The sequence below is a fragment of the Urtica dioica genome, chromosome 10, assembly GCF_054948205.1.
Source record: "Urtica dioica subsp. dioica isolate 48M chromosome 10, U.dioica_male_clone48M_v1_H2, whole genome shotgun sequence".
NCBI lineage: Eukaryota > Viridiplantae > Streptophyta > Magnoliopsida > Rosales > Urticaceae > Urtica > Urtica dioica.
The window spans coordinates 23677877-23704505 of NC_142765.1; the positions used below are offsets into that span (position 1 = coordinate 23677877).

Here is a 26629-nt window from a genome sequence, read left to right on the forward strand (position 1 = left end):
CGCCCTTTTCAACTCTGTAAGTATTATTCTCCATTGATGTAATTTGGTAGATTTTATGAAATAGAAAAAAGAAGTCAACATTTGTGTTGCAATTTGCGATTATCTCTCTTTCCTATATTATGCTCTACATCAGTTGGTATCAGAGCCACTCCGATCCCTTCCATGACGCGTAGAAATCGACGCGGAGGAGTCCTGGAGGCTGATTTGGATGACGCATATAGACGTGAAGAATTCGCCGGATTACGTCTACAATTGGAGGTCCTAACCCGCTGCGTCGAAGCGCTTGTTCAACAACGATCCGCAATGCCTTCGGCTCTTCTTGACGAATCCAATATCTATGCGGTGTTTTATGACGAAGCCACGGAAAACGAGGTGGAGTATGCCGACGCTATCTACGATGAGCCCGTGTATGACGATGTTGTGTACAAAGAAGCCGTCTACGACGAGGCGGAGTACGCTGAAGCCATCTACGATGAGGCCGTGTATGATGACATCGTGTACGCCGAGAACGTATACGATGAGCCGAAGTACGACGAGCCCGTGTACGACAAGGCGGAGTATGCTGAAGCTGTCTACGATGAGCCCGTGTACTCCGAGAACGTATACGATGAGTCGAGGTATGACAAGCCCGTGTACTATGAGACGGAGTACGAAGGAGTCGGATACGACGATAAAATTTTGGCGCTGAGTAAGGTCACCAAAGTGGCTGTACCAAGCAAGTCAATTGAGATGAAGTCATGTTTAAATCCAACGGAGAGAATGACTATTATTTCGCTTTCGAGGGAAGTCATCGAGATGATCCCATTGAGTGTGGCAAACCAACGCCCACCGAGAGCAAGTCTCCTATATTGGATCGATGATGACACAAAGAAAATCGAGGTGGATTCCATGTTGATTCCTAACAAGAAGCCTCCCGACAAACCGCCCGTGTGATGACCGAGAAGATCAGTCTTTGTGAACCACTCAATGTCCACTCCGGGAGAATGATGCGGCAATAATGGCAATAAATGGTATTGATGAGCATTAGAATGATGCGGAAATTATGGCATTGATGAGCATCAATTGTGATCAGTTTTATTTCATTTCAATTTTAGAATTTGGTGCATTGATTGTGATTTATTTCCTTTTTTACGCCATTTTCAACTCTATAAGTATTATTCTCCATTGATGTAATTTGGTAGATTTTATGAAATAGAAAAAAGAAGTCAACATTTGTGTTGAAGTTTAGAGAGAGAGAGAGTCGAATCTGGAGAGAAGATAAAGAAATAGAGAATCGGAGAAGAGAGAGAGTGTTCCGAGACTTTGAATATTTCTTATATTTGATATTAATTTGTATCACCTATTTATACATATGGTGGGTACAAGAGAGAGTGTAATAACTACTTCTAGGAAAAAGAGAATAATAAATATACACAGAGAGCAAGACATAGGAAATAACATGAGAAATAAATGCGACAATTTCCCATGTGGAATGAGTTCCAAGGAGAGGACTTCCGAGGCAAGCTCGACGCAGAAGGGCGAGCTGGCGAGCTCGACGCGGAAGGGCGAGCTGACGAGCTCGACGCGGAAGGGCGAGCTGACGAGCTCGATTTCAACACTCCCCATCAAGCTTGACTGTATATGTTGAGGAGGTCAAGCTTGCTACATAGCTCGGAAAAGGTTGCTCGCGGAAGGGCTTTGGTGAGAATGTCGGCGAGCTGATGACCTGACGGAATGTATTCCATATCGATTATTTTTTCTTCAATCTTTTCACTGATGAAGTATCGGTCGATCTCGATATGTTTTGTTCTGTCATGATGGACTGGATTTTTGGCTATGCTGAGAGCAGCTTGATTATCGCAAAAGAGCTTGATTGGACCTTCGATGATGATCTTGAGGTCGTCTAGAACTCTCTTCAGCCAGATGCCTTCACATACTCCACTTGCTAAGGACCTGAGCTCGGCTTCAGCACTACTTCTTGAGACAACGGACTGCTTCTTGCTTCTCCAGGTAACAAGATTTCCCCAGACGTATGTGCACATGCCTGATGTTGATCGTCTTTCTGGAACATATCCGGCCCAGTCTGCATCTGTGAATACTTTGACACCTCGACTTCGTCTTTTCTTGAAGGAGAGACCAGTCCCTGGGGCAGCTTTGAGGTATTGGAGAATCCTCATGACTGCGTCCATGTGAGTTTCTGAGGGATTACTCATGAATCGACTTACCATACTCACTGCGAATCTAATATCTAGTCTCGTGTGAGTTAAGTAGATGAGTTTTCCTACGAGCTGCTGAAATCTTTCTTTGTCGGTGGCGGCCTCGGTGTGCGAGCTAGAAGTTTCACATTGGCATCCATCGGAGTGTCAACTGGTTTACAGCCAAGCATGCCAGTTTCTTTTAGGAGGTCCAACGTGTACTTGCACTGGGAAACAGAGATGCCCTTTTCTGATCGAGCTACCTCCATGCCGAGGAAGTATCGTAGGCTGCCGAGGTCCTTGACTTCGAACTCAGATGACAAAGTTTGCTTCAGCCTCCTGATCTCCTCCAGGTCGTCTCCGGTGATGATTATATCGTCCACATACACACTAAGAATGGTGTGCTTGCCTTTTGTGGAGATTTTTGAGAAGAGTGTTGGATCTGCTTGACTCTGCTCGTAGTCACAATGTTTGAGCACGTTGGTGAATTTTCCGAACCATGCTCGAGGGGACTGTTTTAGTCCATATAGTGACTTCTTGAGTTTGCAAACTTTATTGGCTCATTGATCTTTGTCAAATCCTGGTGGGAGTTGCACGTAGACTTCCTCTTCCTGTTCGCCGTTTAGAAAAGCATTCTTTACATCGAGCTGGATGAGAGGCCAATCTAAGTTGGCTGCTAGTGAAATGAGGATTCTGATGGTATTGAACTTTGCAACTGGAGCGAACGTTTCTTGATAGTCAATGCCATACGCATGCGTGTACCCTTTTGCGACAAGTCGGGCTTTGTATCTCTCCACTGTCCCATCTGGATTGTGTTTGATGGTGAAGAGCCATCTACATCCAACAGTTCGCTTGCCTAGTGGTAGCTCGACGATATCCCACGTATCATTCTTTTCGAGGGCTTGGATCTCAGCATGACTTGCGTCTCGCCACTCGGAACTTTGAAGGGCTTCCTCGATGGAGTTCGGCACTTTTCCTTCATCTAACTTCGCCACATAGGCTTGGTAGCTCGTAGATAAATTCTCATAGTACACGTAATCCGCCATCCTGTATTGAGCACACGACCGAGGAGGTTTTCTCAATGCAATGGGTAAGTCTGGAGATTCGATGTTACCTTGTTCAATAGTGTCGTGGTTCAAGTTCGGCGAGACATCTTGGTCGCGAGCTTGTACCGGACTCTGGGTGATATTCAGTTCGCATGGAGAGGGTTCAGAGGCTTGCGAGCTGGGAATTTCTTGACCAGGTGAGGTCGGCGAGCTGGGAATTTCTGGAACAGGTGAGGTCGGATTTTGAGGCGAGCTGGGCGAGCTGGGAATTTCTGGAACAGGCGAGGTCGGATTTTGAGGCGAGCTGAATTCTGGGTTTATGATGAGCCAATTTGGGAAGTCATTTTCGTCATTCTCCCCCTGACGAGCTGAATTGGCGAAGTAAGGACCGAACTCATGAAAAGATGCATCCATTGAGACTATGAATTTTTGTGATCGGGGTTCATAGCATTTGTAGCCTTTCTGGGTTGCTGAATAGCCAAGGAAGATGCATTTGAGCGATTTTGGTTCAAGTTTACCTTGGCCATAAGAATGGGTGAAGACTGAACAGCCGAACACTTTCGCAGGTAGGGTTGAGATGAGTCGACAGTGAGGGTATGTCTCTAGAAGGACTTGAGATGGGATTTTATAGCCAAGGACACGAGATGGCATTCTGTTTATGAGGTAGGTGGCTGTGAGGACAGCTTCTCCCCAAAAATGAGATGAGACGTTTGAGGAGAACATGATGGCTCGGGCGACTTCGAGAATGTGTCGATTTTTCTGCTCGGCTACCCCATTTTGTTGCGGGGTATGAACGCACGAGCTGGAGTGAATTATGCCATGTGTTTTGAAGAAATCTCCGAGCTCAGAATTAAAGTAATCTCGAGCGTTGTCAGTGTGGACAATTTGAATGGATGTGTCGAACTGTGTTTGGATCATTTTGTGAAAGGTTTTGAATAGATTGGATGTTTCAGATTTTTGTTTCATCATGTATATCCAACTGAGTCTAGTGTGGTCGTCAATAAAGAGAAGGAACCATCGAACTCCAGTGATATTGGGAACTTTTGAGGGCCCCCATATATCACTGTGAATTGTGGCAAAAGGACGAGATGGTTTGTACGAGGTGGGGTGATACGAGCTTCGAGAATGTTTGGCGAACTCACACATGTCACACTGAATGAAATTGATATTTTTATTGATAAACAAAGAAGGAAACATTCTTTTGAGATACATGAAATTTGGATGCCCTAGTCTAAGGTGATTGAGCATGATCTCTTTGTACTGGGGTGAATGTTGGGCGAGCTGACACATGGCGGGCTGATCTGGCTTGATGACATAGAGTCCGGTACTCAGCTCGGCATTACCAATCTGTCTCCCCGTGGCCTGTTCCTGAAACACACATGAACTTCCATAAAAAACAGTTCGACACTTAGAGTCTTGGTTGATCTTATGCACAGATAAGAGATCGAATTGTAGTTGAGGCACAAAGAACACCGAGTCTAGCCTCATGGACTTCGTCAAGACAACGGTGCCAATACCAGTGACTTGAGTTTTGGCTCCGTTGGCGATGGTGACTGATATGCTTTTATTACAAGCGGAGTAAGTTGTGAATAGATTTCGATTACCAGTCATGTGATCAGTGGCACCAGAGTCGACAATCCATGCTGTGGGATTCTCTGAGCTTACATTGAGGGCTCTAGAAGAGTTACCTAGAGGGCCAATGCCCGAGTGTTCTCCACTGAGTTGGACTTGTTGAAGAAGCTTCTGGAGAATAGCGAGCTGGTCGTTGCTGAAGGGAGAAGAGTATGAGGTCGAGGTCGAGGCAGCGGACGAGGTGGATACTAAGTTTCCGACTGAGTTAGGATCCTTAGTATCTTGGGTAGACTTCGAGCTCGGTGGTTTCCCATGTAGTTTCCAGCAGGTTTCTCGGAGGTGTCCAGGTCGTCTGCAATGATCGCAGTAGGGGCGAGGTTTGCGAGGTTTCTCTGTTGAGACGCGGGCTGCAAGAACTTCGTCTCCATGTGTGGTGAGGGCGGACGAGTCTGAGGATGAGCCCGAAAATGAGCTCGATTTGATAACTCCCAGCATGAGTTTCCTCCTGCTTTCCTCGTGTCTGACCGCGGAGAAGGCTTCACGGAGAGATGATAGTGGTTTTGTACTAAGTATCCGACGTCTAACCTAATCAAGGTCTTGGTTGAGGCCGGATAGTAGTTTAAACACACGTTTGGTCTCCACTATCCTGCGGTAGATTTTTGAGTCTTCGGAGCTGGTCCACTGGTGTTGTTCGTAGAGGTCGATCTTCTGCCATAGATGTGTGAGCGAGCTGAAGAACTGAGTAACAGACATCTCTCCTTGACGTAGGTCGTGGAGAGTGTTCTCTGTTTCAAACAGCTCGGACATATCTTCTGAGTTGGAGAAGATTTCTCTAGCTGCTTGCCGGATTTCTGCTGCCGTTCGGTAAAGGAGGAAGGTTTCTCCGATTTCGGGGAGCATAGAGTTTATGAGCCAGGACATCACAATGCTGTTTTCGGCCTTCGAACTCTTGAACGTCGGATCTTCGATCACAGGAGATGTGGCCACGCCTGTGAGGTAGTCATCTTTACCTCGTCCCGATATGAACATGAGCACAGATTGAGACCACTGTAGGAAGTTGTGGCCATTGAGTTTGTGGCTCGTGATATGTTGGGAGAAGGATTCAGATTGCGACTGAGTGGGCGTGGTCTGAGTGGTGTTCATGGTGGTTGATTTTCCCTGCTCTGATACCATGTTGAAGTTTAGAGAGAGAGAGAGTCGAATCTGGAGAGAAGATAAGTAATTTTGAAATACAACTAGGAATCCAATTTTGAAGATCATCCATGTTACCACGACCATTTTGCCAAAAAGATCTCGAAAATAAACAATAAAAGCGTTGGAGATATCGGCTATAGAACTGCGTTGCTGTCCCGAGTCATCAATAATTTGTTGATTGAATTATTTTGCCACCTACTATTAGTTTAGGAGGGAAAAAAATTTAGAATTTTTATCACCGTGGGTACGCCAATTAGCTCGGGATCTTTGCTTCCAGTGTATCCATAAGAGTTTTTCCAACTTAGCAGCCAAGGATTTAATCCAATGTATCGGGGTGCGAGCTTGCGACGTGTCTCGATATTTTGTTGTCAGGGTCACGTTTCCTCGGCTCTCAAAAGGATTTGTGTTTTTTGAGGAGCGAGTAGGGTGAATGGGGAGTGTGACCGTGCTCTTCGTGAGCTGCCTACGTACCCGCTTTGCGGGATCAGGTCATGACGTAGTTCAGGGCGAGTGCGTTTGCTATGTGAGTGGATTCTTGGATTTTTGTTTTTCTTCCTCCCGTCGAGAGGTGGCTCTCGGTCTTTGTTTATGATCCGGGATAATTTTGAAGTTGGGAGAGTATTTGGCTGAGAGAATTATGGGGTTGAGAGAATTCTCGGGTTGAGAGAAAAATGAGAGTTGAGAGGATTCTGAGTTTAGAGGATTCTGAGTTGAGAGTGAATTCTGAGTTGAGAGTGAATTGAATTTTGATTTGTGTGAGTGAGCTATTTATAGGGAAAACATGCCGCTTGTCGCAAATTCGCTTGTCGCTTGTCGCAAATCCGCTTGTCGCTTGTCTCAAATTCGCTTGTCGCTTGTTGCTTGTCTCAAATTCGCTTGTCGCGTGTTACAAATTCGCTTGTCGCTTGTTGAAAATTCGCTTGTAGCTTGTCGCTTGCCCCAAATTCGCTTGTCGCTTGTCACAAATTCGCTTGTCGCTTGGTTTTAGTCATGCGTATTTTTAGCATTTGACTTAATTGTCCTTTTATATTGTAACGTCATTTTTGCAATTGAAGCGTCGTTTTTACCATAAGAAAAAAGATGGCATAACAGTATCATATATATGATCTCTCTCTCTCTCTCTCTCTATATATATATATATATATATATATATATATATATGCAGAGAGGATAGATTTAAACAAGAGTTAGTAATGTATTGGAAAAATGAGTTTAGAAATTCATTATCAAAAGAACAATAAGTAACAGAAAAGATGAGCTTGAAAAGTAATTGACAAAATATAAGAGATTTGAATGTGAATAGTTCAATTTCAAAAGTTGCTTGATTCTCCAAGATTTTAGCATTTATTCTCGTCAATTGTAAGTAATTGAATATATTGAGAAGAATTATTTCTCGAAATAATGTTTTATTAGGCATTATCCATGTGGCTGTGTTATTTTTTGTCCCGAGATTTATTTAAAAATAATGTATTTATAATCAACATTTAATACGTAATATTGTGAATTTTGAACATAGTTTGTATACACACGTCATTAAATGTCTTTATATTTTCCGTTTATTACGCATTTCACAGTTTAAGAGGATATTTTATTGTCTTTAGGTAATGTCGGAAATTAATATTTTTCCTTGAGTAAAAAAAATAATTTAACGAAATTGAACATTAAACAAAATTTCCATTAAAAAAATTAATTTTTTTCTAATTACAAAGGCATTCAACTAAACGTGCGTAATAAATTTAGATAGATTTTTGTAGTGTTTTATTACAAATGTAAGGTTCACCTTCCCTTAGATCTTAAAAATTAGATGTTTAATTTTTGTATTAGAAAAAATTTTGCCTGATAATTATTGACGGTGTCATTTGACATTAAAATCTTGACACTTTCACTCGATGTTATTGTTCATAGTATAACGTATAATTGTCCATGTGAAAAAACAGGCTTTGGAAAATATATACCGACAAAATCTAAAGTTTGTCCGGTCAAAGAAAGACACTTATATTTTTAAATTCAAAAGTCATACAAAATGCTAGAGAACAAAATAAAATCTCTATAAAAACACTACACGTATTAACTAACCACATAATCTGATTATTGGGTAAACACATACATTAACAAACAAAAAATATATACATATAGATGCAAACATTACATTCTCCATTTCCAGCCAGTTGGTGCCACAAACACTCTGGTTATCACTGCCGTGAGAAATGTCTTGTCGAACAGATTCAAAAACATCGTCTTTGTCGTAAATGTCGGCCTGTTAGGTCCGACTGAAAGGCTGAGTATATCAATTAAAAATATATAAAGATGGATAATTGACAAAGCAGTTATTACCACTACATATATACTGAAGTTAAAGAATCAGCTTAGTCTGTAATTTTATTTGTTCTTTTGATCTACCACCATACAAAGCTTACAAGTTTTAGTTGAATCTACTTGGCATACTATAATCTTAGCAGCCAAAATGCGAGACAAATATAGAAATTATCTAACATGAGTTTGAGACCACAGCTTCAATCCTTAGTCAACACATGAGCATCAAGTAACTTAGTCAACACATCAAATCAAACATAATAACTGTTTTTCAATACGCAGCCTGGTGCCTTTTTTTTTTTCTTTTTTTTTTTTTTTTTTTGTGTGTGAAAGGGTAGCTTTAAAAGAATACAAAACTAAGCTTTCGTTCTTTAAGAAAAGTCAACATGTGGTTCAACACTTCAACTTGAACACTAAAACTCTTTAGACCCTCAAAAGTCTTGTTTGGTAATGAAGTGGGTGATAAATCCAAAAATAAGTGATCAGAGTTGTCCAAACGGTATAATTGCACTACTGTACTAATACTAAACCAGAAAAAAACTAATTCAGACAGACTGATTAGCAAGATCGTTTTCAGAATGGTAAAGGCCATTTAATTGAAAAAGTCTTGGTCAGCGAGTGCGAGCTTCTCTATGTTGGTCATCCATAATAAGAAACTCTCTACGGAAAACTAATTAATGGCTTGAGAAAATCCAAATTAATAATAAAATAAAATAAAACAAATAACAACGATGAATTGAAATTCACCTGAGATCGGCCCTTGCGAGAGGCGATGTGCAAAGGAGTGTTTCCCTTGTTGTCGACGATGTTGACGGTGGAGGGATCGGCGGCGAAGAGAGCCTCGACGATGTCGAGTTTGAGGCCTTTGACGGCCATGTAAAGGGTGGTCTGTCCTTTTTTGTCGGTGCGCGTGGCGAGGCCGGGCTCCATCTCCAGAAGCGCCGCCACCACGCCGGAGTGGCCGTTCCTGGCGGCGGAGTGAAGCGCCGTCTTGCCGTTGCTCTTGGCTATGGCCGCCGGGTGCGAGAAAGAAACAGAGGAAGAGAGAGATGGAGAAACCTGTGTGCTCACGGTGGTTCTTCTTCACCTCCTTGAGATACGTTCTTGGTGAGGGCGATTTTGAACTTCCTTGAGATACGTTGTTCTTGGCTTTGTTCTTGGTCAGGTTTTTTTTTTCCTCTTTACGGAAGAAGGGAAAAAATGAGATAGAAGCCTTTAGAGAGTAAAGTAGAGGCGGTGAAAACTTGATGAAGAAAAAAAAGACATGAAATAGGCATATAATTACATTAAGCAACCATGTTGAAGGTTATGCATGCAGTAATGATATATATATATATATATATATATATATATAATATTATTAACATAGCTTTGTTTTAAAAAAAATATTTTTTTAACTGACAGGTGTTTGGTAAACTGTTTATAAAACAGTTGTTGCTGATAACAAAAACTGATTTGCGTTTAGTAAAATAAATATATTATAGTAGAAAAACTAAAATAAACATATTCTTAAAAAAATAAAAAACTCTCTTCTGTCTCCTATGTATTATAGTAATTTGTATAACAAATTTAAAAACACTTTTTTCAAAAGCTAGAAATCCTAGCTTTTCTAATTCATTTACAAAATCTAAAATCGTTTTTGAAGTTTTTTTTGTAAAAACAGTCTTACCAAATACCAAATAAATAGGGTTTTTTAATATTAACCAAAACGCAGCCATTATTGATCTCTCTCTCTCCCAACTCTGTTTCTTTCTTGACTTATATATCCATATATCTGTGCAGACTAACAAATTATCTGAATAATGGAAGAAAAACAACAAAAGAGTAGGATCGAGATAGTTGAAATCTCAAAGATCAACTCTCTAGACTCAAGCGATTCAAACACCAGTCTTGCTCTCACTTTCTTCGATATCCGGTGGCTCCGATTGCCACCTGTCCAGCGCCTCTTCTTCTACGAACTCTCCGTCTCCAAATCCTCGTTCCACTCCGACCTCCTTCCACGCCTCAAACGATCCTTATCCCTCGCCCTCACGCTCTTCCCTTTCGCCGGAAACCTAATCTGGCCGGAGTCCCACGACGAGCCCTTCGTCGTCCGCCAAGACGGCGACGGCGTTTCCCTCGCCGTGGCCGAATCCAAGGGCGTCGATTTCCACCTCGTCTCCGGGGGATTCAACGGCGAATTCGTCGAAGTGGAAGCGACTCATCCTCTGATCCCGACGCTAGCGGAGACCGGCGAGAGAGCCGAGCTCTTGTCTCTGCAAATCACGTTGTTCCCTGACGCCGGGATTTGCATTGGAATCTCGAGTCACCACGCCTTCGCCGACGGAAAGACTTCGACGTCGTTCATGAGAGCCTGGGCTCATCTCTTCAGGTCACAAGATTTGCCGCCGGAGCTCAAACCGTTCTGCGACAAGACGGTAATAGAAGACCCATTGAAGCTGAAAGAAGCGTACGCGAAAGCTTGGAGAGATCTGGATCACGGTCCGAACAACAGAAGCCTCCTCAGCTGGAAGCTCAAACCAGCCCCGCCAGGTCACGTTCGGGGTACTTTTACAATGACCAGCGCAAACTTAGCAAAGCTCAGAGAAACCGTCGGAAACAAACTCGGAGACGAAGATCGGAATAATATTCGCCTCTCAGCCTTTTGCCTTGCCTTCGCCTATTCCGTCGTCTGCGGAGCCGTGACCAAAGGAATCGAATCCGGGGTGGTATTGCTGGTCATAAACTACGATTGCAGGTCCCGAATGAGCCCAGCTCTGCCGGAGAACTACTTCGGGAACTGCATTGGGAGCCGAATCTGCGTTATTGAGGACCCGAAAACCCTGCGTAGCGAAGACGGCCTCGTTGTTGCCGTGAAGGCCATCGCGGAAGCTTTGGCAAGTCTTGACCGTGACGGAGCTCTGGCCGGCGCGGAGGGTTGGGCCGCCGGTCTGATCGCAGGATTCGCGGGTCCGAAGGACGGTACTGTTAACATGTTTGGGGTTGCTGGGTCGAACCGGTTCGATGTATATGGGACCGATTTCGGGTGGGGAAGGCCAAGGAAAGTGGAGATGGTTTCGGTGGAAACAACCGGAGCGTACGTGTTTTCGGACAGTCGTGACGAGCTCGGCGGGATCGAGATCGGGTTGGTTCGAGAAAGAAACGAAATGGAAGCTTTCGCTTCTCTCTTCGCTCGAGGTCTTGTTGAGTGATTTACCGTTACTCTAATTTGAAAGTTGATGATCGTCCGACAGTACTTTATTTCTTGTAAATTTTTTTTCCGTTTTCTTTCTAATAAGGATTGTCAAATTCATGATATTGTGTTTTGCTTTATTTCCATTTTGTTTGTTACGTAGTTTAATTATGCATATTTCATTACCACGCACGTCTCTCCGCCGTGGAGTGGAAATTACGTCTGGGCATATAAATGCAAAAGTGAGACCCTTCATTATGCACCAGGTTTCGATTGTATAATACAACATTTGTAGCAGTGCTCATTATATCACATTTATCCAAGATATTGTTCTCATATATAATACTCGAAACTCAAAACACTAGCCTTATAATAGTTGTAATATCAGGTAAAATTAATGCATATAAACAAATCTTTATATATAAATATAATTACCTATAATTATATAGATAAAATATTAATATATATTCACAATTTCTTAATTTCTAAATATACATTTTTTTTTAGAAACAGGATAAGTTTTATTAGCTCTCAAGGAGCAGAGATCAAATCGCCACTAAGGGCTTGTAAAATACATTTCTATAGCATGAGAAGCACCAGCTGTCACCATATCTATAGCACGTTTAGAGTCAACATGCCTTCACGAATTGCGAGCAGTTCTGCCTCCATTACACGTACCACCGGACGATTAAATTCAAATCTGAATACCCCATCCCTGCCACGGATACAACCACCAATACCACACTCTCTGGATTCAAGTTTGTCAGCAACGTCAACATTGAATTCCCACATCTTGTTGAAAACTGAATTCATCTCAGATTTCCAATGCTCATGAATCACCTTGTTTATTATAGGATCAAATCATCCACAACATAGTAAAAAAGGAGGCCCATCTCGTAGAGCGAGTAAGACCCTTGTGGATAATATCCAAGAGTTGCGTATTCTGGTCTCGATGAAGCAAAGACTCGAACGGCGAGTTAACCCATGCTTCCTCGACAAATGGACAAAATAGCATAGCGTGAACGGTAGTATCTTGTTTGACAGCCGTAAACGATACGATGAGGGGATAAGGGAACGTGTTGTCTTTCCAGATTACCTCTCGTAGGGATTATATTCCGACTAGCACGCTACACATAGACTCTGATCTTGGGCGGGATATTTAACTTACAGAATCTAGGCCACATGGAATTAGGCTCCTTTGAACACAACGCCAAGGATGCTGCAACAATTTCCATGGCTACACGATACTCACTTTTGACCGAGTAAATTCCTTTTTCATCCAAATGCCAAATAACCGAGTCCTCTCGGGGTTGGAAGGGATGGGATAGCGAGATAATTACCTCAGCTTCAAAAGGCGGAAAAGCAGCTCGGACCTTAGCCACATCCCAATAAGGGCCGGCTCAACGAAATTTTGGGCCTTGGGTGATTGAAAAAAACGGGGCCTTTTACAATTATATTTAAATTAATTTAAAAATATAATATGTTATAAATTTATCATTAAACAAAATATAAAATAGAAAATAACAAGACCATTCAATTTAATTATTAAAAAAAAACAAATAACAAAATAAAAAGGTAAGAAAATTACACAAAATCCACTTTTCTTGCTTTTCGAGATGCAAATTCAGAAATTAAATCCTTATAATCAAGTTTGTCTAGCAACTCTTTTTCGACTGACAAAATAGTAAGCCCGCTAAGTCTTTCTTGGCACATGGATGATCTTAAATAAGACTTTATCAACTTCAACTTCGAAATATTTCTCTCTGCGAAAGCAACAGAAACACGAATAGTCAACATTATTCTATAAGCAACATAAGCATTAGGAAAAGAATCAATGTGCTTAATATAGTTAAGTATTTCCATCGAGTTACTATCATCTTTTTGAAAAACTTCCCTTAAAACTTGTAATTCAGAAAATAAATCCAAGCCATCTAGATTTAAGAAAAACATTCAAGATTTAAACAAAAGTTTTTCAAAGTATCTTCATCTAAAAGCTTTAATTTTTTAAAGTTAAACAAAAAACCAAATAGATTTTCAAATACTTGATGTTATTCAAATCTAGTTCTAAGAGAAGTTATCACTTGTTCTACCATGAAAAGAAAATACTCAACCCTAAATAACTCATCGGGAGATCTTATGTTATCATCAACATTATTTTCTTCAAAATGCTTTGTTCTACGAATAACTCTTTTCTCACGAAATATAGGATCTATATTCATATCAATTGCAATTTCTTTTGCCGAAGTCAAAGCAGATTCAAATCCTTTTTCACGATAATTTTCAAAAAATGAAACAAGACATTTTAGTTGATCTATAGCATCATCAATATGAATATCTTCACTTTGAAAGTTTTTGCTAACCGAATTGACAACAAACAAAATATCATACCAAAAATTCATACCTAGCAAAAATTCAAAACCCTCCAATTCATATATTGCTAGACATTTAGATTCACTCTTTATTTTTGGATCTTCACTTGCTTCTTCCAACTCAAATAAAGCATCTCGAATTTTAGGAGCTTGAAATTTAATTGCTTTAACACTTTCTATACGTACGACTTTCCCAACGAGTTTGTGATAGTGACTTGACTGTAAGAGTAGATATATTATTTTTCAAAATTTCACATCGTTTGGGAGAAGAAGCAAATATAGTATAAATTCGTTGAAGAACTCCAAAAAAAAGATACGGTCCTAACGCAAGAGTTTGCAACATCACAAATTACTAGATTAAGACTATGACAATTACAAGGAGTATATAATGCTCTAGGATTTATATCTAATATTCTTTTTTGCACCCCTTGGTTTTTTCCTTTCATGTTAGATCCATTATCATATCCTTGACCTCTAGCATCTTGTATATCAAACCCTAAACATTGAAGTTCTTTTACAAGCTCATCAAAAAGTCCCTTTCCGGAAGTGTCGTCAACATTCAAAAATCCCAAAAAAAATATTCTTGAATCATAATAGGATTTATAGAAATATCTACACACCTTAGGATCATAGTCATTTGTTCTTGATGGCTTACATCCGGAGTACAATCAAGAATAAAGAGTAGTATTTAGCTTCTTTTATTTTTTTCAAAATTGTATTTTTCACCTCTTTTGCTAATAATTGAATCAATTCATTTTGAATATTATGTCCTAAGTAATGATTATGAATTTCACCATTTTGAATACGACGGATATGCTCTTTCATGATTAGGTCAAATTCACTAATCATTTCAATTAAGCTCAAAAAATTTCCATTGTTCTCTTGATGAATTTTTTCGTTACTTCCACGAAATGCCAAATTATTTTTTGCTAGACTTTTCAAAATGGCTATGATTCTTACCAAGACATTCTTCCCATGTTCCTTCTCTTTATTAATTTTTTTCTTGGACATCTTTGTCGATTGTTTTATTCTTAGACATGCCTACCTCAAAATCAAATCAAGCACTCATATTAATCAAATGTTCATTGCTTGTCTCGTGACTCTTCAACTTGTAACTAAGGTGTTTCCAATCTCTAGTTCCTTCATTTCCTAGTTGACTTATACATTGTTTAACACTAAATAGTATGCAACAAAAACAATACACTTTGTCAAAATCTTTAGAACAAACTAACTATCTCCTATCATGTTTCTCTCTATTTGACAAGTTTCTTACATAATGAGAAATCGCAAAGTGTCTAGAGTTTTCATCTTTGGGAAACTTTATATCACTTTCTCGTATTGGACTTTTCTCTATTACTAGAATTTTTGAATTACTATATAATTTTTCCATCTTCCCGGATCGTAAATACGACTCATGTCATCGTTATCATCTAATGTATTCTCATTTTTTTGTGTGTGTATTTTCTACTATTGGATCATTGTTATCGCCTAGTACCTCTTCATTTATTCCTTCATTCGATTGTTTACTTGAATTTGCTTGATCTTTTTTATTGCATAAAACAAAATTTTCAATTGCTCCTTTTTGAGATTTAACAAAATTTTCTATTTTTAATTTTTTTTTTGTTTTTTTCATATCCCAATAGGTATTTCCTACTCGACATATCGACTAATACTAAATACTAATATATTGAAAAAAAAACACAACAAAGACAAGAAAAAAAATAACAAAACATATAGAGAAAGCAAAATAATATTAAAAATAAAAAAAGTTAAAGAAAGATAAAACCCGAATATAGCTTGATGGAAATAGCTTTCTCTAATAAACCTGAAAATATATTATAATAATTAGTAAATAACAATACAATATTTAGTTAATAACAATAAGAAATAACTTGATGAAAATGCTCTTACTGAAAAACATTGGTATGCAGGGTCTGTTGATGTCAAATAAAGCCTTCTTTGAAGTTGAACTAGTTGTGTTGTTTGATTTGGAAATAATTTTTTTTTACAAACCGCATTAATTTTCTTCCAACTTCAATGATGTATATATAGGAAAGAATAAGTATAACGGTTAAAAAAGAACGTTTGAGATTTCAATAATAATCCATTCAATAATATTAACGTTAGAAACAACAATTTAGGCTTGATAATCGCACCAAATAATTGCATTGGGAAAATATTATCGCATATGGCTGTTACTAATTATCGCACCAAATCATCGCATGTGCCTGTTATAATCGCAGTGGGCTTTTATTTGATTCAGAACAGCCCAAAAATGGGGTATTGGGGTCCAAATTCGCACATCCCATTATAGGTAGATTTTTTTTTTAAGAGAGGCCTTCCTTGGGAGTGGGCCTTGTGCGTATGGCCCACTCGCCCTCCCCTTGGGCCGGCTCTGATCCCAAATGCCCAAAGCCGATAAGAGGTCGCTTACCTTGGAATTGGCGAGAAGTCGAATAGGGGATTGGATTTTGAAACTCATTGGAGACAGAAACCACCTATCCCCGTAAATAGATATTGAATTCCCCTAGCTGACTGTCTATCTCCACCCTTTGTCATGAATTTCTCTTCCCCGAAGTGTAAGAGCTACCGTGTTCGGGAATAGCATGAAAATAGAGACATTCCAGACTTGCTTTGCTAGCAACGCTTGATTAAATTTCCGAAGTTTCCGAAATCCAAGAGCCCCGTCTTTCTTGGCACGACATAAATTATCCTATTCAGTCCAATGAAGTTTATTTTCCTATCTTTCGTTCCCCACCAAAAGCTAGCACACATCCCTTCAATTGAATCACAAATACCTATAGGAACTTTAAAAGTCCCCATGGTATAAGTAGGAATTGGCACAATGTTTTTTTTCAATGAAAGGGCAAACTAGGAAAGTCACGTCATCTTTATGATTATTTACCTAAGATTTACGATAAGTTGGCTATATAGTAATCTCAAATGTTTTAGTTGGGTAGTTACCTAATTTTTTGTTAAAAAATTGGGAATTTGGGGGTTAGAGTACTAGTTTGGGATTTGGTTCAGTTTCTTATATTAGAGTCAACATCAATTAAAAGTCAATAAAAATAAGATTTATTGCACAGTTATCTACTTTATGGTATAATTTCGTCATTTAATTGAAAAAGAGGTACAAACTCGACATGTTTGAAAATTAAATTTTAAACTCGACATTTCACTACAACAAATAGTATATGCCATTTTCCCAAAAAAAGAAAGAAGGTTTTTTATTTCAATTTTTCAAACAAAGAAAATCTGCCCCTCTCTCCTTGTTAATAATTGCACAAAAAAAAAAAACGCAAATTCAATCAAAGAGATCCATTTAATTGTAATTGCGTAATTCAATCAGAGAAGCCATTTGAGAGAGAGAGAGAGAGAGAGAGAGAGAGAGAGAGAGAGAGAGAGATTTATTTTTTAATATATATATATTTTTTAAATTATTAACTTTTAACATTTAAAAACAACAAAATTAATTAAAAAATTTCAAAATAATCAATGTTGACACATGTATCAACACTCATGTCTTTAACGGCAGAGGTTCTAACGGAAGAACAAATTATTGACTTTGGGTACTATTCTCATAACTTTTGAAACAATAGGTACTTGAGTGTTACAACTCGTAAACATTGAGTTTTTGTGCCGCTATTTTCTCTAAATATTTATACAAAATTTATTACTTTTGCCCGTAAACAATTCGAGTATCATATCTATGTGTTACAAAATTTACATTACATAGCGCAACGAAACTAATAAGTCTTCCTTGTTGAAGCTGTAATGTTTGACCCGATTAACCCGCGAAAGACCCACGACCGAGACCAGATTGAGTCACGAAAGATTGTGACCTGATTGACCCCCCGGACAAAAATCGGACAAACTGCGAGAAGTGGAGTGAACTTGAGATTCCAAGGAAACTCCTGTGGCCTCGATCATAGTGGTGGCGATTCACGGGCATGTAAGCTTGGCCACAATTATGAGCTCTGTCCGTGTCTCCTTTGATTTCCTCAGCGTAAAGAATGCACTTTTCTCACAAATCTCACACCTCAAACTCAGCTTTGTCACTGAAGCAAGATGAATTATGTCCAGAAGTGACCCGAAGCTCCTCGTGCAATTTAGTTGATCGATGACCCACACATAAGTTTACACGCAGTTTGAGTCTTCTCAAGAGAAGTACCTCAAATAGTCACCATCGAGTCCTCAAACGACAAATGTTTTTCCATCACGGTCCGCCGCTGTACGCAACAAAAATCATAGAGGCTCTCGAAGAATTGAGTTTCGTTGATGCCGATCACCTATATCTGTTGCAGAAAGAAAGCTGAGCAGAATTTACACGGCGAACTCAAGAACTGCGACGCCTTATTCAAATCATATGCCAAGCCATATCAGATTGTTACGAGAATTACTTTATAATGTTTAGGCGACATGAGGGACGATGTTCATACCTGGGAGTAACCATTAGAGTCAACTTTGTCTGAATGATGGAAGATCTTCCAGAGCCCAGCACGGATAAGAACTCGCTCCATAATTCAGTTTAGAAATTCAGGTGGTGAATCAGACATCGGATAAGAATTTGAAGCAAATACAACTTTTACCGATATGGTAATAACACATACTTAACTTGCTCTAATTGTCGCATTGTCTAGGACCAAGCAAATTTTTCTACAAGACATCCTAACGCCATAATAATAACATATTTCAAGTTTCTCTCTGCCTCTGACTCAATCTCTATTCTCTATACTCTGACCACATTAATATGATCCATTAGAACGAGATGATCATGAACAGAAAAAATATTTCAATGATGGCGTGGTCACAAAGGTATAATGATAAGATCAGGGAGATTTTGATTTCAAGGTTGATTGGTGACCTCAAGGACCGATCCGTACCTTGTGTCCTTTCTTCGTTTATGTTTTTTCCCTTTTTCGTTCTCGTACTTCTTTTAGATCTTTATTTAGAATTCGATGAATCAGGCTAAGGCAGACCCAATCATTTGCTTTGAAATATAATTTTACTATACCGATTTCAAAGTAAGCGTGTGTGACTGTACGTAAATGTGATGTACAATCTATTATTTGCGTAGATGAAATTTTTCTTGATCAATATCTTTTGAAAAGCCATGGAAAACCCTGATGAAACTCAGGGTGAGGCTCGATTTACCTGCGAAAGACCCATGATCGAGCCCGGATTGACCAGCAACGGACCCGGTACCGAGCCCTGATTGACCTGCGATGGACCCCCGAACAAAAATCCACCACTCAGCTATTATCCAATGACCCTAACCCGAGTCACGCCTCAGGGGTGGCTGAGAATTCCATACTTATTTCTGGCCTGAATGTAAGAAGTTTTCAACATCTGACGCAACAGATAGGAAAAAAAAAAAATTTGTGCCAATAATACAAAGTTCACCTTATCGTTTTTGTCATCCCCGTTTCAAAGATATGGCACCATTTTAAAAAAAATTGCCTCTGCATTTAAATAGCTAACCAAATAAGACCTGTGAACTTTGTAATTTCATTACTCGTAAGTAAATCGTTGACATTGTATTATTCCAACTATTCAACAAACCAAAAATTTGTCCCATTTTACAAGAGGACATTGGTGCAAAGAATATTGTATACACAGGTGATCAGTATTTCTTGAAATAAATATTTTAAAAAAAAAATACTCTACCAGTAGTCATTGCAAGAGCAACGTCCTTCCCGAAAATGATGAATCCGCTGATTTCGATCTCTAAAGACGACCAGTCGACGCAAGTGCGGAGATTTTTGGTCACTTTGATCGTCGTCCCGTGTCGAGTCGGATTGCCAATTTCTCACCGTGCAACTCCGACGACACGTAAAACTAATACCCTTTGATCGTCTTCTTCAGCTTCCGTACGATCTCCCCGAGCGCCTGATAGATCTCGCGCGACCGCGGGTGCGAAATATCGGCCGCGACGAACTCGTGGACCTCTCCGTCGACTTCGATGGCGCTCCGCCCACGAACCGTCACCATCGAGTTTTTCTTGACTTGCTTCCTCGCCTCGAAAGTCTTGTCCCAGTCACCGGCCGACAAAGGCTTGCGACAGCACAGCGTAGTTTCCGCCTTCTTGGGCCTCCATGGCGACGAGACGAGCGACCGCCAACTCAGCAAGGTTGACGCGGACGTGGAGCCTACAAGCCCCGAGCAAGGCTCTCCACGTGCTGGGATCGGGGTTGACTTCCATGCAGGTTATGAGCCGGTGGGCCTCGTCGAGAAGCCCGGCCCGGCCCAACATGTCGACCATGATTCCGTAGTGTCGGAAGCTCCGCGAAACCCCGAACTCGGCGCTCATCCGGTTGAAGAACGACGTCGCTTCGTCGACCAAACCCATTCGTCTGCAAGCCGAGAGGACCGCCAAAAATGTCTGCTCCTTCGGAGACACGTTGGATTTTTCCATCTTCCGGAACGCAGCTACGGCTTCTCTTCCGCCGCCGTTCATGCCAAACCCGGAGATCACCGCATTCCGCGAAATCACATCCTTTCTCTTCGTTCTCCGGAACACTGCGAGAGCCTTTTCCAAGTGGCCGCACCGAGAATACATCGACACGAGAGTGTTGTTCACATTGGTATCGTCCCTAAAAGCAATTAACTGAGAGAATAATTCGTTATAACACTGCAGAAGAGATATTTTTTTATTTCCTGATATTATGAAGAGGTACATCAGATATATTTATACACGTAGGTTACAAGATATTTTACTAGAAATTAGGAAACTAACTCCTAGAGTGTAGGATCTAATATTTGACTATCTGACTAAATCTAACAGCCCTAAATATACGTTAACAACACTCCCCCTCAAGCTAAATGATAAATATTTTTCATTCCAAGCTTGTCTATTAGCTTCCCAAACGTTGGTGCATGTAGAGCTTTGGTGAATACGTCAGCCATCTGTTGAGTAGTCAGAATATAGGATACTTTGAGAATTCCGTCATCGATTTTTTCTTTGATAAAATGTCGGTCAACTTCGACATGTTTGGTGCGATCATGATGCACTGGATTGTGAGAAATCGAAATTGCAGCCTTGTTATCACACCAGATATTCATCGGAGACGACATCTCAATTCGCAAGTCTTGTAACAGACGCTTGAGCCAAAGAGCTTCACAAATTCCATGACCTATGGATCGTAGTTCAGATTCGGCACTTCTGCGAGATACAACCGGTTGTTTCTTGCTACGCCATGTGACGAGATTCACAAAAACAAACGAGCAGTAACCGGTGGTAGAACGACGATCAGTTGGATAGCCAGCCCAGTCGGCATCCACAAAGACTTCAACACCTCTAGACTCATGCTTTCGAAACATAAGGCCATTACCCGGTGTAGCCTTCGAATAGCGCAAGATCCGATGAGCGGCAATGAGGTGTCGTAGTTGGTGAGTGCATGAATTGGCTGATGTAGCTTACTGCAAAAGTAATATCTGGCCGTGTATGAGCCAAATAAATAAGTCGACCCACTAGACGCTGAAATCTCCCCCTGTCGACTGGCGTACTATCGAAATCAGCGGGTTTCACGGCTGGATCCATTGGAGTAGCAGCAGGTCGAGCTCCAAGAAAACCAGTGTCACAAAGAAGATCAAGTGTATATTTGCGCTAAGAAACACTGATTCCTTCTTTGCTACGAGCGATTTCCATGCCCAGAAAATAACGAACATGGCCAAGATCCTTCATCTCAAAAGCTGCGGTAAGCCTTTTTTTAACGCGATCGATCTCCATAACATAATCTCATGTTATAATAATGTCATCTACGTACACAATAATGATAGAAATCATACCCCATTAGCGTGTAGAGTGAACATCGTATGGTCGGTATGTGCCTGCTTATAACCAAACCGGAGAAGCGTTGCAGTAAACCGATCGAACTACGCCTTAGGAGACTGTTTCAGATCATAAATCGACTTTTTCAGGTAACAAACATGGCTGGGGTCGGAATTGAATCCCGGTGGAAGCTCCATATATACTTCTTCGTTCAAAGTGCCGTAGAGAAATGCATTTTTGATGTCAAGTTGATGGAGTGGCCAATCATAGTTGGCTTCCAATGAGAATAAGACCCGGATAGTGTTGATTTTCGCAACTGGAGCGAAAGTCTCTTGGTAATCGATACCGTGCGTCTGCGTGTATCCTTTGGCGACAAGTCGTGCTTTATACCGTTCCACCGTACCATCACTATTATACTTGGTAGTAAATACCCATTTGCACCCCACTGTCCGCTGTCCCTGTGGCCGCGAAATGATTTCCCAAGTGCCATTCTTTTGAAGAGCCCGAAGTTCCTCAAAAACAGCCGCTTTCCAGTGAGTGTGCTTCAGTGCCTCTTCAATTGTCTCGGGTTCTTTACTCGCAGAAAGATTAGTGACAAGAGCTCGCAAAGAAGATGAAAGATGGGAGTAGCTTAGGAAATTTGAAATTGGGTGTTGGGTGCAAGACCTCGTACCTTTTCTGAGGGCTATGGGAAGATCTATATTTTCTGACTCAAGAGGTGGATCGGAGCTCGGTTCAGACGGGGCTGCTGGAAGTTCTTGGATGGCGCACTTATCCTTGCGAATGTAGATCTGCTGGAAATGACTCACTGGTATAAACTTACATGGTTGAATATTATTAGATTGTACAGAATTTGGTGGAGTTGTTGGATCAGCAGAGACAATAATGGGCTGGTTATTTTCGACAGGCTGGTCTATGGGAGTGGAGGTTAATGTGTGGCAATTTTGTGGAGGAATATGTGGCAGCTCGGGATTGGAATTCCAAAAATATTCCCAGTTGAGATTAGAATCTGAAATACTTGAGTGGATCGATTTATGTTGAAAAATAGCATGCTCAGGTGTGGAAGTTTTTGGATAATAAAATTCAGATTAAAAAAAGGTTACATCTCTAGATGTGAAGTATTTCTTTTTAATTGGAGAATAACACCTAAAACCCTTTTGAATAGAGGAATAACCAACAAAAACACATTTGTGACTACGAGGATCAAATTTTGACCGATTGTGATCATGAATGGACAAACACTGAACACCCAAAGACACGAAGATCAAGGTCAGAGAAAATAGGATTTTGTGGGAATGCAGCTTGTAACACAGAAATAGGTTTTTTAAAATCAAGAACACGAGATGGTAAACGGTTAATAAGATAACAAGCTGTGAGTAAAGCATCACCCCAAAAAGATTTAGGAACATGACTTGTGAACATTAGGGAACGAGTCATTTCAAGTAAATGGCGATTTTTTCTTTCCAAAATACCATTTTGTTGCGGTGTGTCGACACAAGAACTTTGGTGAACAATGCCTTGCTAAAAATTGTGACATAATTGAGTCACTACTACAAATTTCATTTTCTGGTGCGGAAGGGTATCCGGTGCGACATGTCGCACCTAAAAGTCGCACCTAAATGGGCATCGGGTGCGACATGTCGCACCGGATACCTTTCCAAAAAACCAAAAATTTATCTCATTTTAAGTGGTATCGGGTGCGACATGTCGCACCCAATACTATCCGGTGCGACATGTCGCACCTAAAAGTTTTAAAAATTTTAGGCGGGCTTTTTAACTGTCCTGAACTGAAAAGCTTTTTTTTTAGTATCCGGTGCGACATGTCGCACCCAATATAAGCATTAGGTGCGACATGTCGCACCTAAAAGTATTAGGTTAAAATTATAAAATACCGCTCATTCTTCTTCTTCCTCATGTCTCTCTCATTCTCTCTCCCTCTCTCTCTCTCCATCGCTTTCTCTCTCTCTCGTCCCTCTGCTCGTCGCCTCTCCTCCGCGCCGCCGCCCATCCTCTTCGCCGCTGCCCGTCCTCCTCGCCGCCGCCCATATCCTTTTCGCCGCCCGTCCTCCTCGCCGCCGCTTCTCCTCGCCGCCAAGCCTAAGTAAGTTCGCTCACTCTCTTTCTCGCTCTCTTTCTCTCTAGGTAACTCACTCTCTTTCTCAGATCTGTCGGCCGACGACCTCAGCCCCGGCCACCAAGCACCTCCGCTAAGCACCTCCGCCGCCCAAGACCGCGACGACCGTGTCTGCCCCGTCACAACGCCTCATTCCTCGCTGCCCCTCCTCTACCTCCTCCCTCGCCGGCCTCGCCTTCGGCGGCCGTTTATTTTTTTTAATTAAAATAACGTATTAGGTGCGACATGTTGCACCTAATACTCGTTTTTTTTTTATATTTTCTGAAGCTAAATAGGTGCGACTTTGGGTGCGACATGTCGCACCAAAAAATGTCGCACCTAATATGTGACACTTTTAGGTGCGACATGTCGCACCCGAAGCCTTTAGCGACGGATTTTTGGGTGCGACAATGTCGCACCTAAAGTCCCACCCGAAGAACTTTCGGGTGCGACATTTTGGGCATTGGGTGCGACTTTCGTCGCACCCGATGCCTATATTTGTAGTAGTGAGTTGAAATATTCGGTACCATTGTCAGACCGTAAAACTTTAATTTTGGTGTTGAATTGAGTACAGACCATGTTATAAAAAATAGAACAAAATATGCACCACTTCGGTTTTATCTCGTAGTAAATAAATCCAAGAAACAGGAGAATGATCATCAATATAAAAGAAATGAACCATTTTTTTTATTACAAATAGAGGGAATCCGTGAATGACCCCAAAGATCACTGTGGATCAATGAAAACGGAGAAGACTCACAATAAGTATGAAGCGGAAAAGAGACCCGGGTATGTTTTGCAAACCGGCAGACTTCACATTCAAAAACATCGGAGGAATGAAATAACAATGGAAATAAACGTCTTAAATAAGAAAAACTATGACCAAGTCTTTGATGAAGATGGATTATTTTTTTCTTTACGGCTAAGGGTGGATGATATGTGAACCGTGTGACACATGGAAGTCGCACTTAAGAAGAAGTAAAGCCCGGAACTTTCATTAGCACGCCCAATCGTCTTCCCCGAGACCCGATCATGAAAAAGACAAGTTGTGGGAGAGAAGTAAGCAAAACAATTGGAATCAAATGTGATTTGTCTAATGGAAATCAGGTTGTATGATAATTTAGGCACATATAGGACATTTCTGAGAATAAAATCAGGGGTTAATTGAACTGCATGTGCCAATGGCAGTGACACGAGAACTAGATTGATCAGCGAAAATGACCGTATGATTTCCAAAATAAGGATGAAGAGATGAAAAAAGAGAGCGAGTTCTTGTCATATGTTGTGAAGCACCAGAATCAACAATCCAAGACTTACCAATAAGATCCAGATTAGTGCTAGCGGAAGCAATTTTACCATGAGCCATTAATGATGTGGAAGAGGTAAAGAGTTGACCAATTTGATCCATCTGTGCTTTTGAGAACATGGCCTCTGAAGAGTCACTTGTTTCTGATTTCTGGCTGTTGGAATTACTCCAATTTTCAGACGAACGATGGCTGCGTGGAACCCAGTCTGCTGGTTTTCCATGGCGCTTCCAGCAAGTAGCTTTAGTGTGGTGCGGCCGGCTACAATGTTCACACCAGAGGGCAGTCTTCTTTGGTCCCCGGGAGTCAGAATTCTGAGCTATCATAGCTGAGACATCTGAAGTAGGCAGGAGAGAATTAGGGGGTCCCAACATGACTTTACGCCTATGTTCTTCTCTTCGAATCTCAGCAAAGATCACATTGATAATCGGCGATGGCTTTAGATTGAGAATGCGTCCACGCACACCATCAAGGGACGAATCTAAGCCTCCAAGGAAGTCATAGACACGATCTTTGGAGAGCATTTTCATGTAGAGATCCCTGATGGATCTTTCCAGGTAGGTTGGTTGAAGAGATCTAATTCCTGCCATAATCTGGTAAGAGAATTAAAATAGTGAGTAACTGAATTCTCATTTTGCCTTAGGTTTCGGCACCGAGTTCGGAGGTGGAACATCTAAGAGGAATCTTCGAGATCAGAATACGCCAAAGCAACAGCATCCCAGATGGATTTGGCCGTGGGATAAAGAAGGTAGATCTCGGCTATGCTTTCTTCCATCGAGTTGATGAGCCATGCCATGACCATCGAGTTCTGAATGCCCCAATCGGCGAACGAGGGATCAGCAGTTGGTGGTGAAGTGATGGAACCATCGACGAAGCCAAATTTTCCTTTTCCTCGGATGACTAGTTGGACTGAGCGGGACCAGTGAAGGTAGTTTGGGCCGAGGAGTTTGAAGCTAGTAATTTGTAAGGAAAGGGAGTTTTCAGAAGCAGTGGGAACAATTTTAGAGACAGGTAGAGACGCCTCCGAAGGGGCATCAGAACCGTCTCTGCTCATTCCATTAGTTTCCATAGTAAAATAATTGAATTTATCTCAATCAGAAAAATTGCCTTTGATAGCTCTGATACCATAAAAGCAATTAATTGAGAGAATAATTCATAATAACACTGCATAAGAGATATTTTTTTATTTCCTGATATTATGAAGAGGTACATTTAGCAAAACATCCAACTCAAACCTTAGAAATTGCTAAATAGCCAAAGTTTTGTAAATATTAAATAAATAGCCAGCAATATTTAATTATCCGTCCAAGTTTACTAAAATGCCCAAATAATTTTCCCGCCCATTCTCCATTTCCTGATTAATATTAAAAAAAAATCCAGGGAAATCATGATTTCCGAGAATCGAGGTGATTAAATCACATTCAAAACTGCTCACCTCCATTATCTCTCGGTTAAGAAAAAAAAAAGCTCTCCAAAAAAAAAAAAAACCTCTGGCCTCTTCCCCGACGAAAACCTGTCCAACATCTCCGACGAACGATTTTGGCAGCAGCAAATATATCTGGTATGCAAATGTAGATGTTCTTGCTATTTTAACTAGTATT

The 26629-nt window shown here is 40.7% G+C and overlaps 2 protein-coding genes across 2 annotated transcripts; one reads left to right on the top strand and one right to left on the bottom strand.

Annotated features, from left to right (window-relative positions):
- Positions 1-8000: 8000 nt before the first annotated feature.
- LOC149384236 (uncharacterized) lies at positions 8001-9600 on the bottom strand. The gene is made up of 3 exons (XM_089628003.1): positions 9047-9600; positions 8136-8243; positions 8001-8012 (listed from the first exon to the last, which is right to left on the bottom strand). Exons 1-3 carry the CDS (start codon positions 9227-9229, stop codon positions 8001-8003), a joined length of 303 nt encoding a protein of 100 aa, XP_089484129.1. The 5' UTR covers positions 9230-9600.
- A 435-nt stretch (positions 9601-10035) lies between these two features.
- LOC149384237 (phenolic glucoside malonyltransferase 1-like) lies at positions 10036-11762 on the top strand. The gene has a single exon (XM_089628325.1). The coding sequence runs from the start codon at positions 10102-10104 to the stop codon at positions 11488-11490; it is 1389 nt and encodes a 462-aa protein (XP_089484451.1). The 5' UTR covers positions 10036-10101; the 3' UTR covers positions 11491-11762.
- The last annotated feature ends 14867 nt before the right edge of the window (positions 11763-26629 follow it).

What these genes read in the sequence shown, in the direction of transcription:
- LOC149384236 (XM_089628003.1), bottom strand. Translation starts at nt 9,229, where the DNA reads ATGGAGCCCGGCCTCGCCACGCGCACCGACAAAAAAGGACAGACCACC. An exon ending in CTCGCAAGGGCCGATCTCAG is followed by an intron (nt 8,244 to 9,046) that starts GTGAATTTCAAT and finishes CGGACCTAACAG; the next exon opens with GCCGACATTTACGACAAAGA.
- LOC149384237 (XM_089628325.1), top strand. Translation starts at nt 10,102, where the DNA reads ATGGAAGAAAAACAACAAAAGAGTAGGATCGAGATAGTTGAAATCTCA.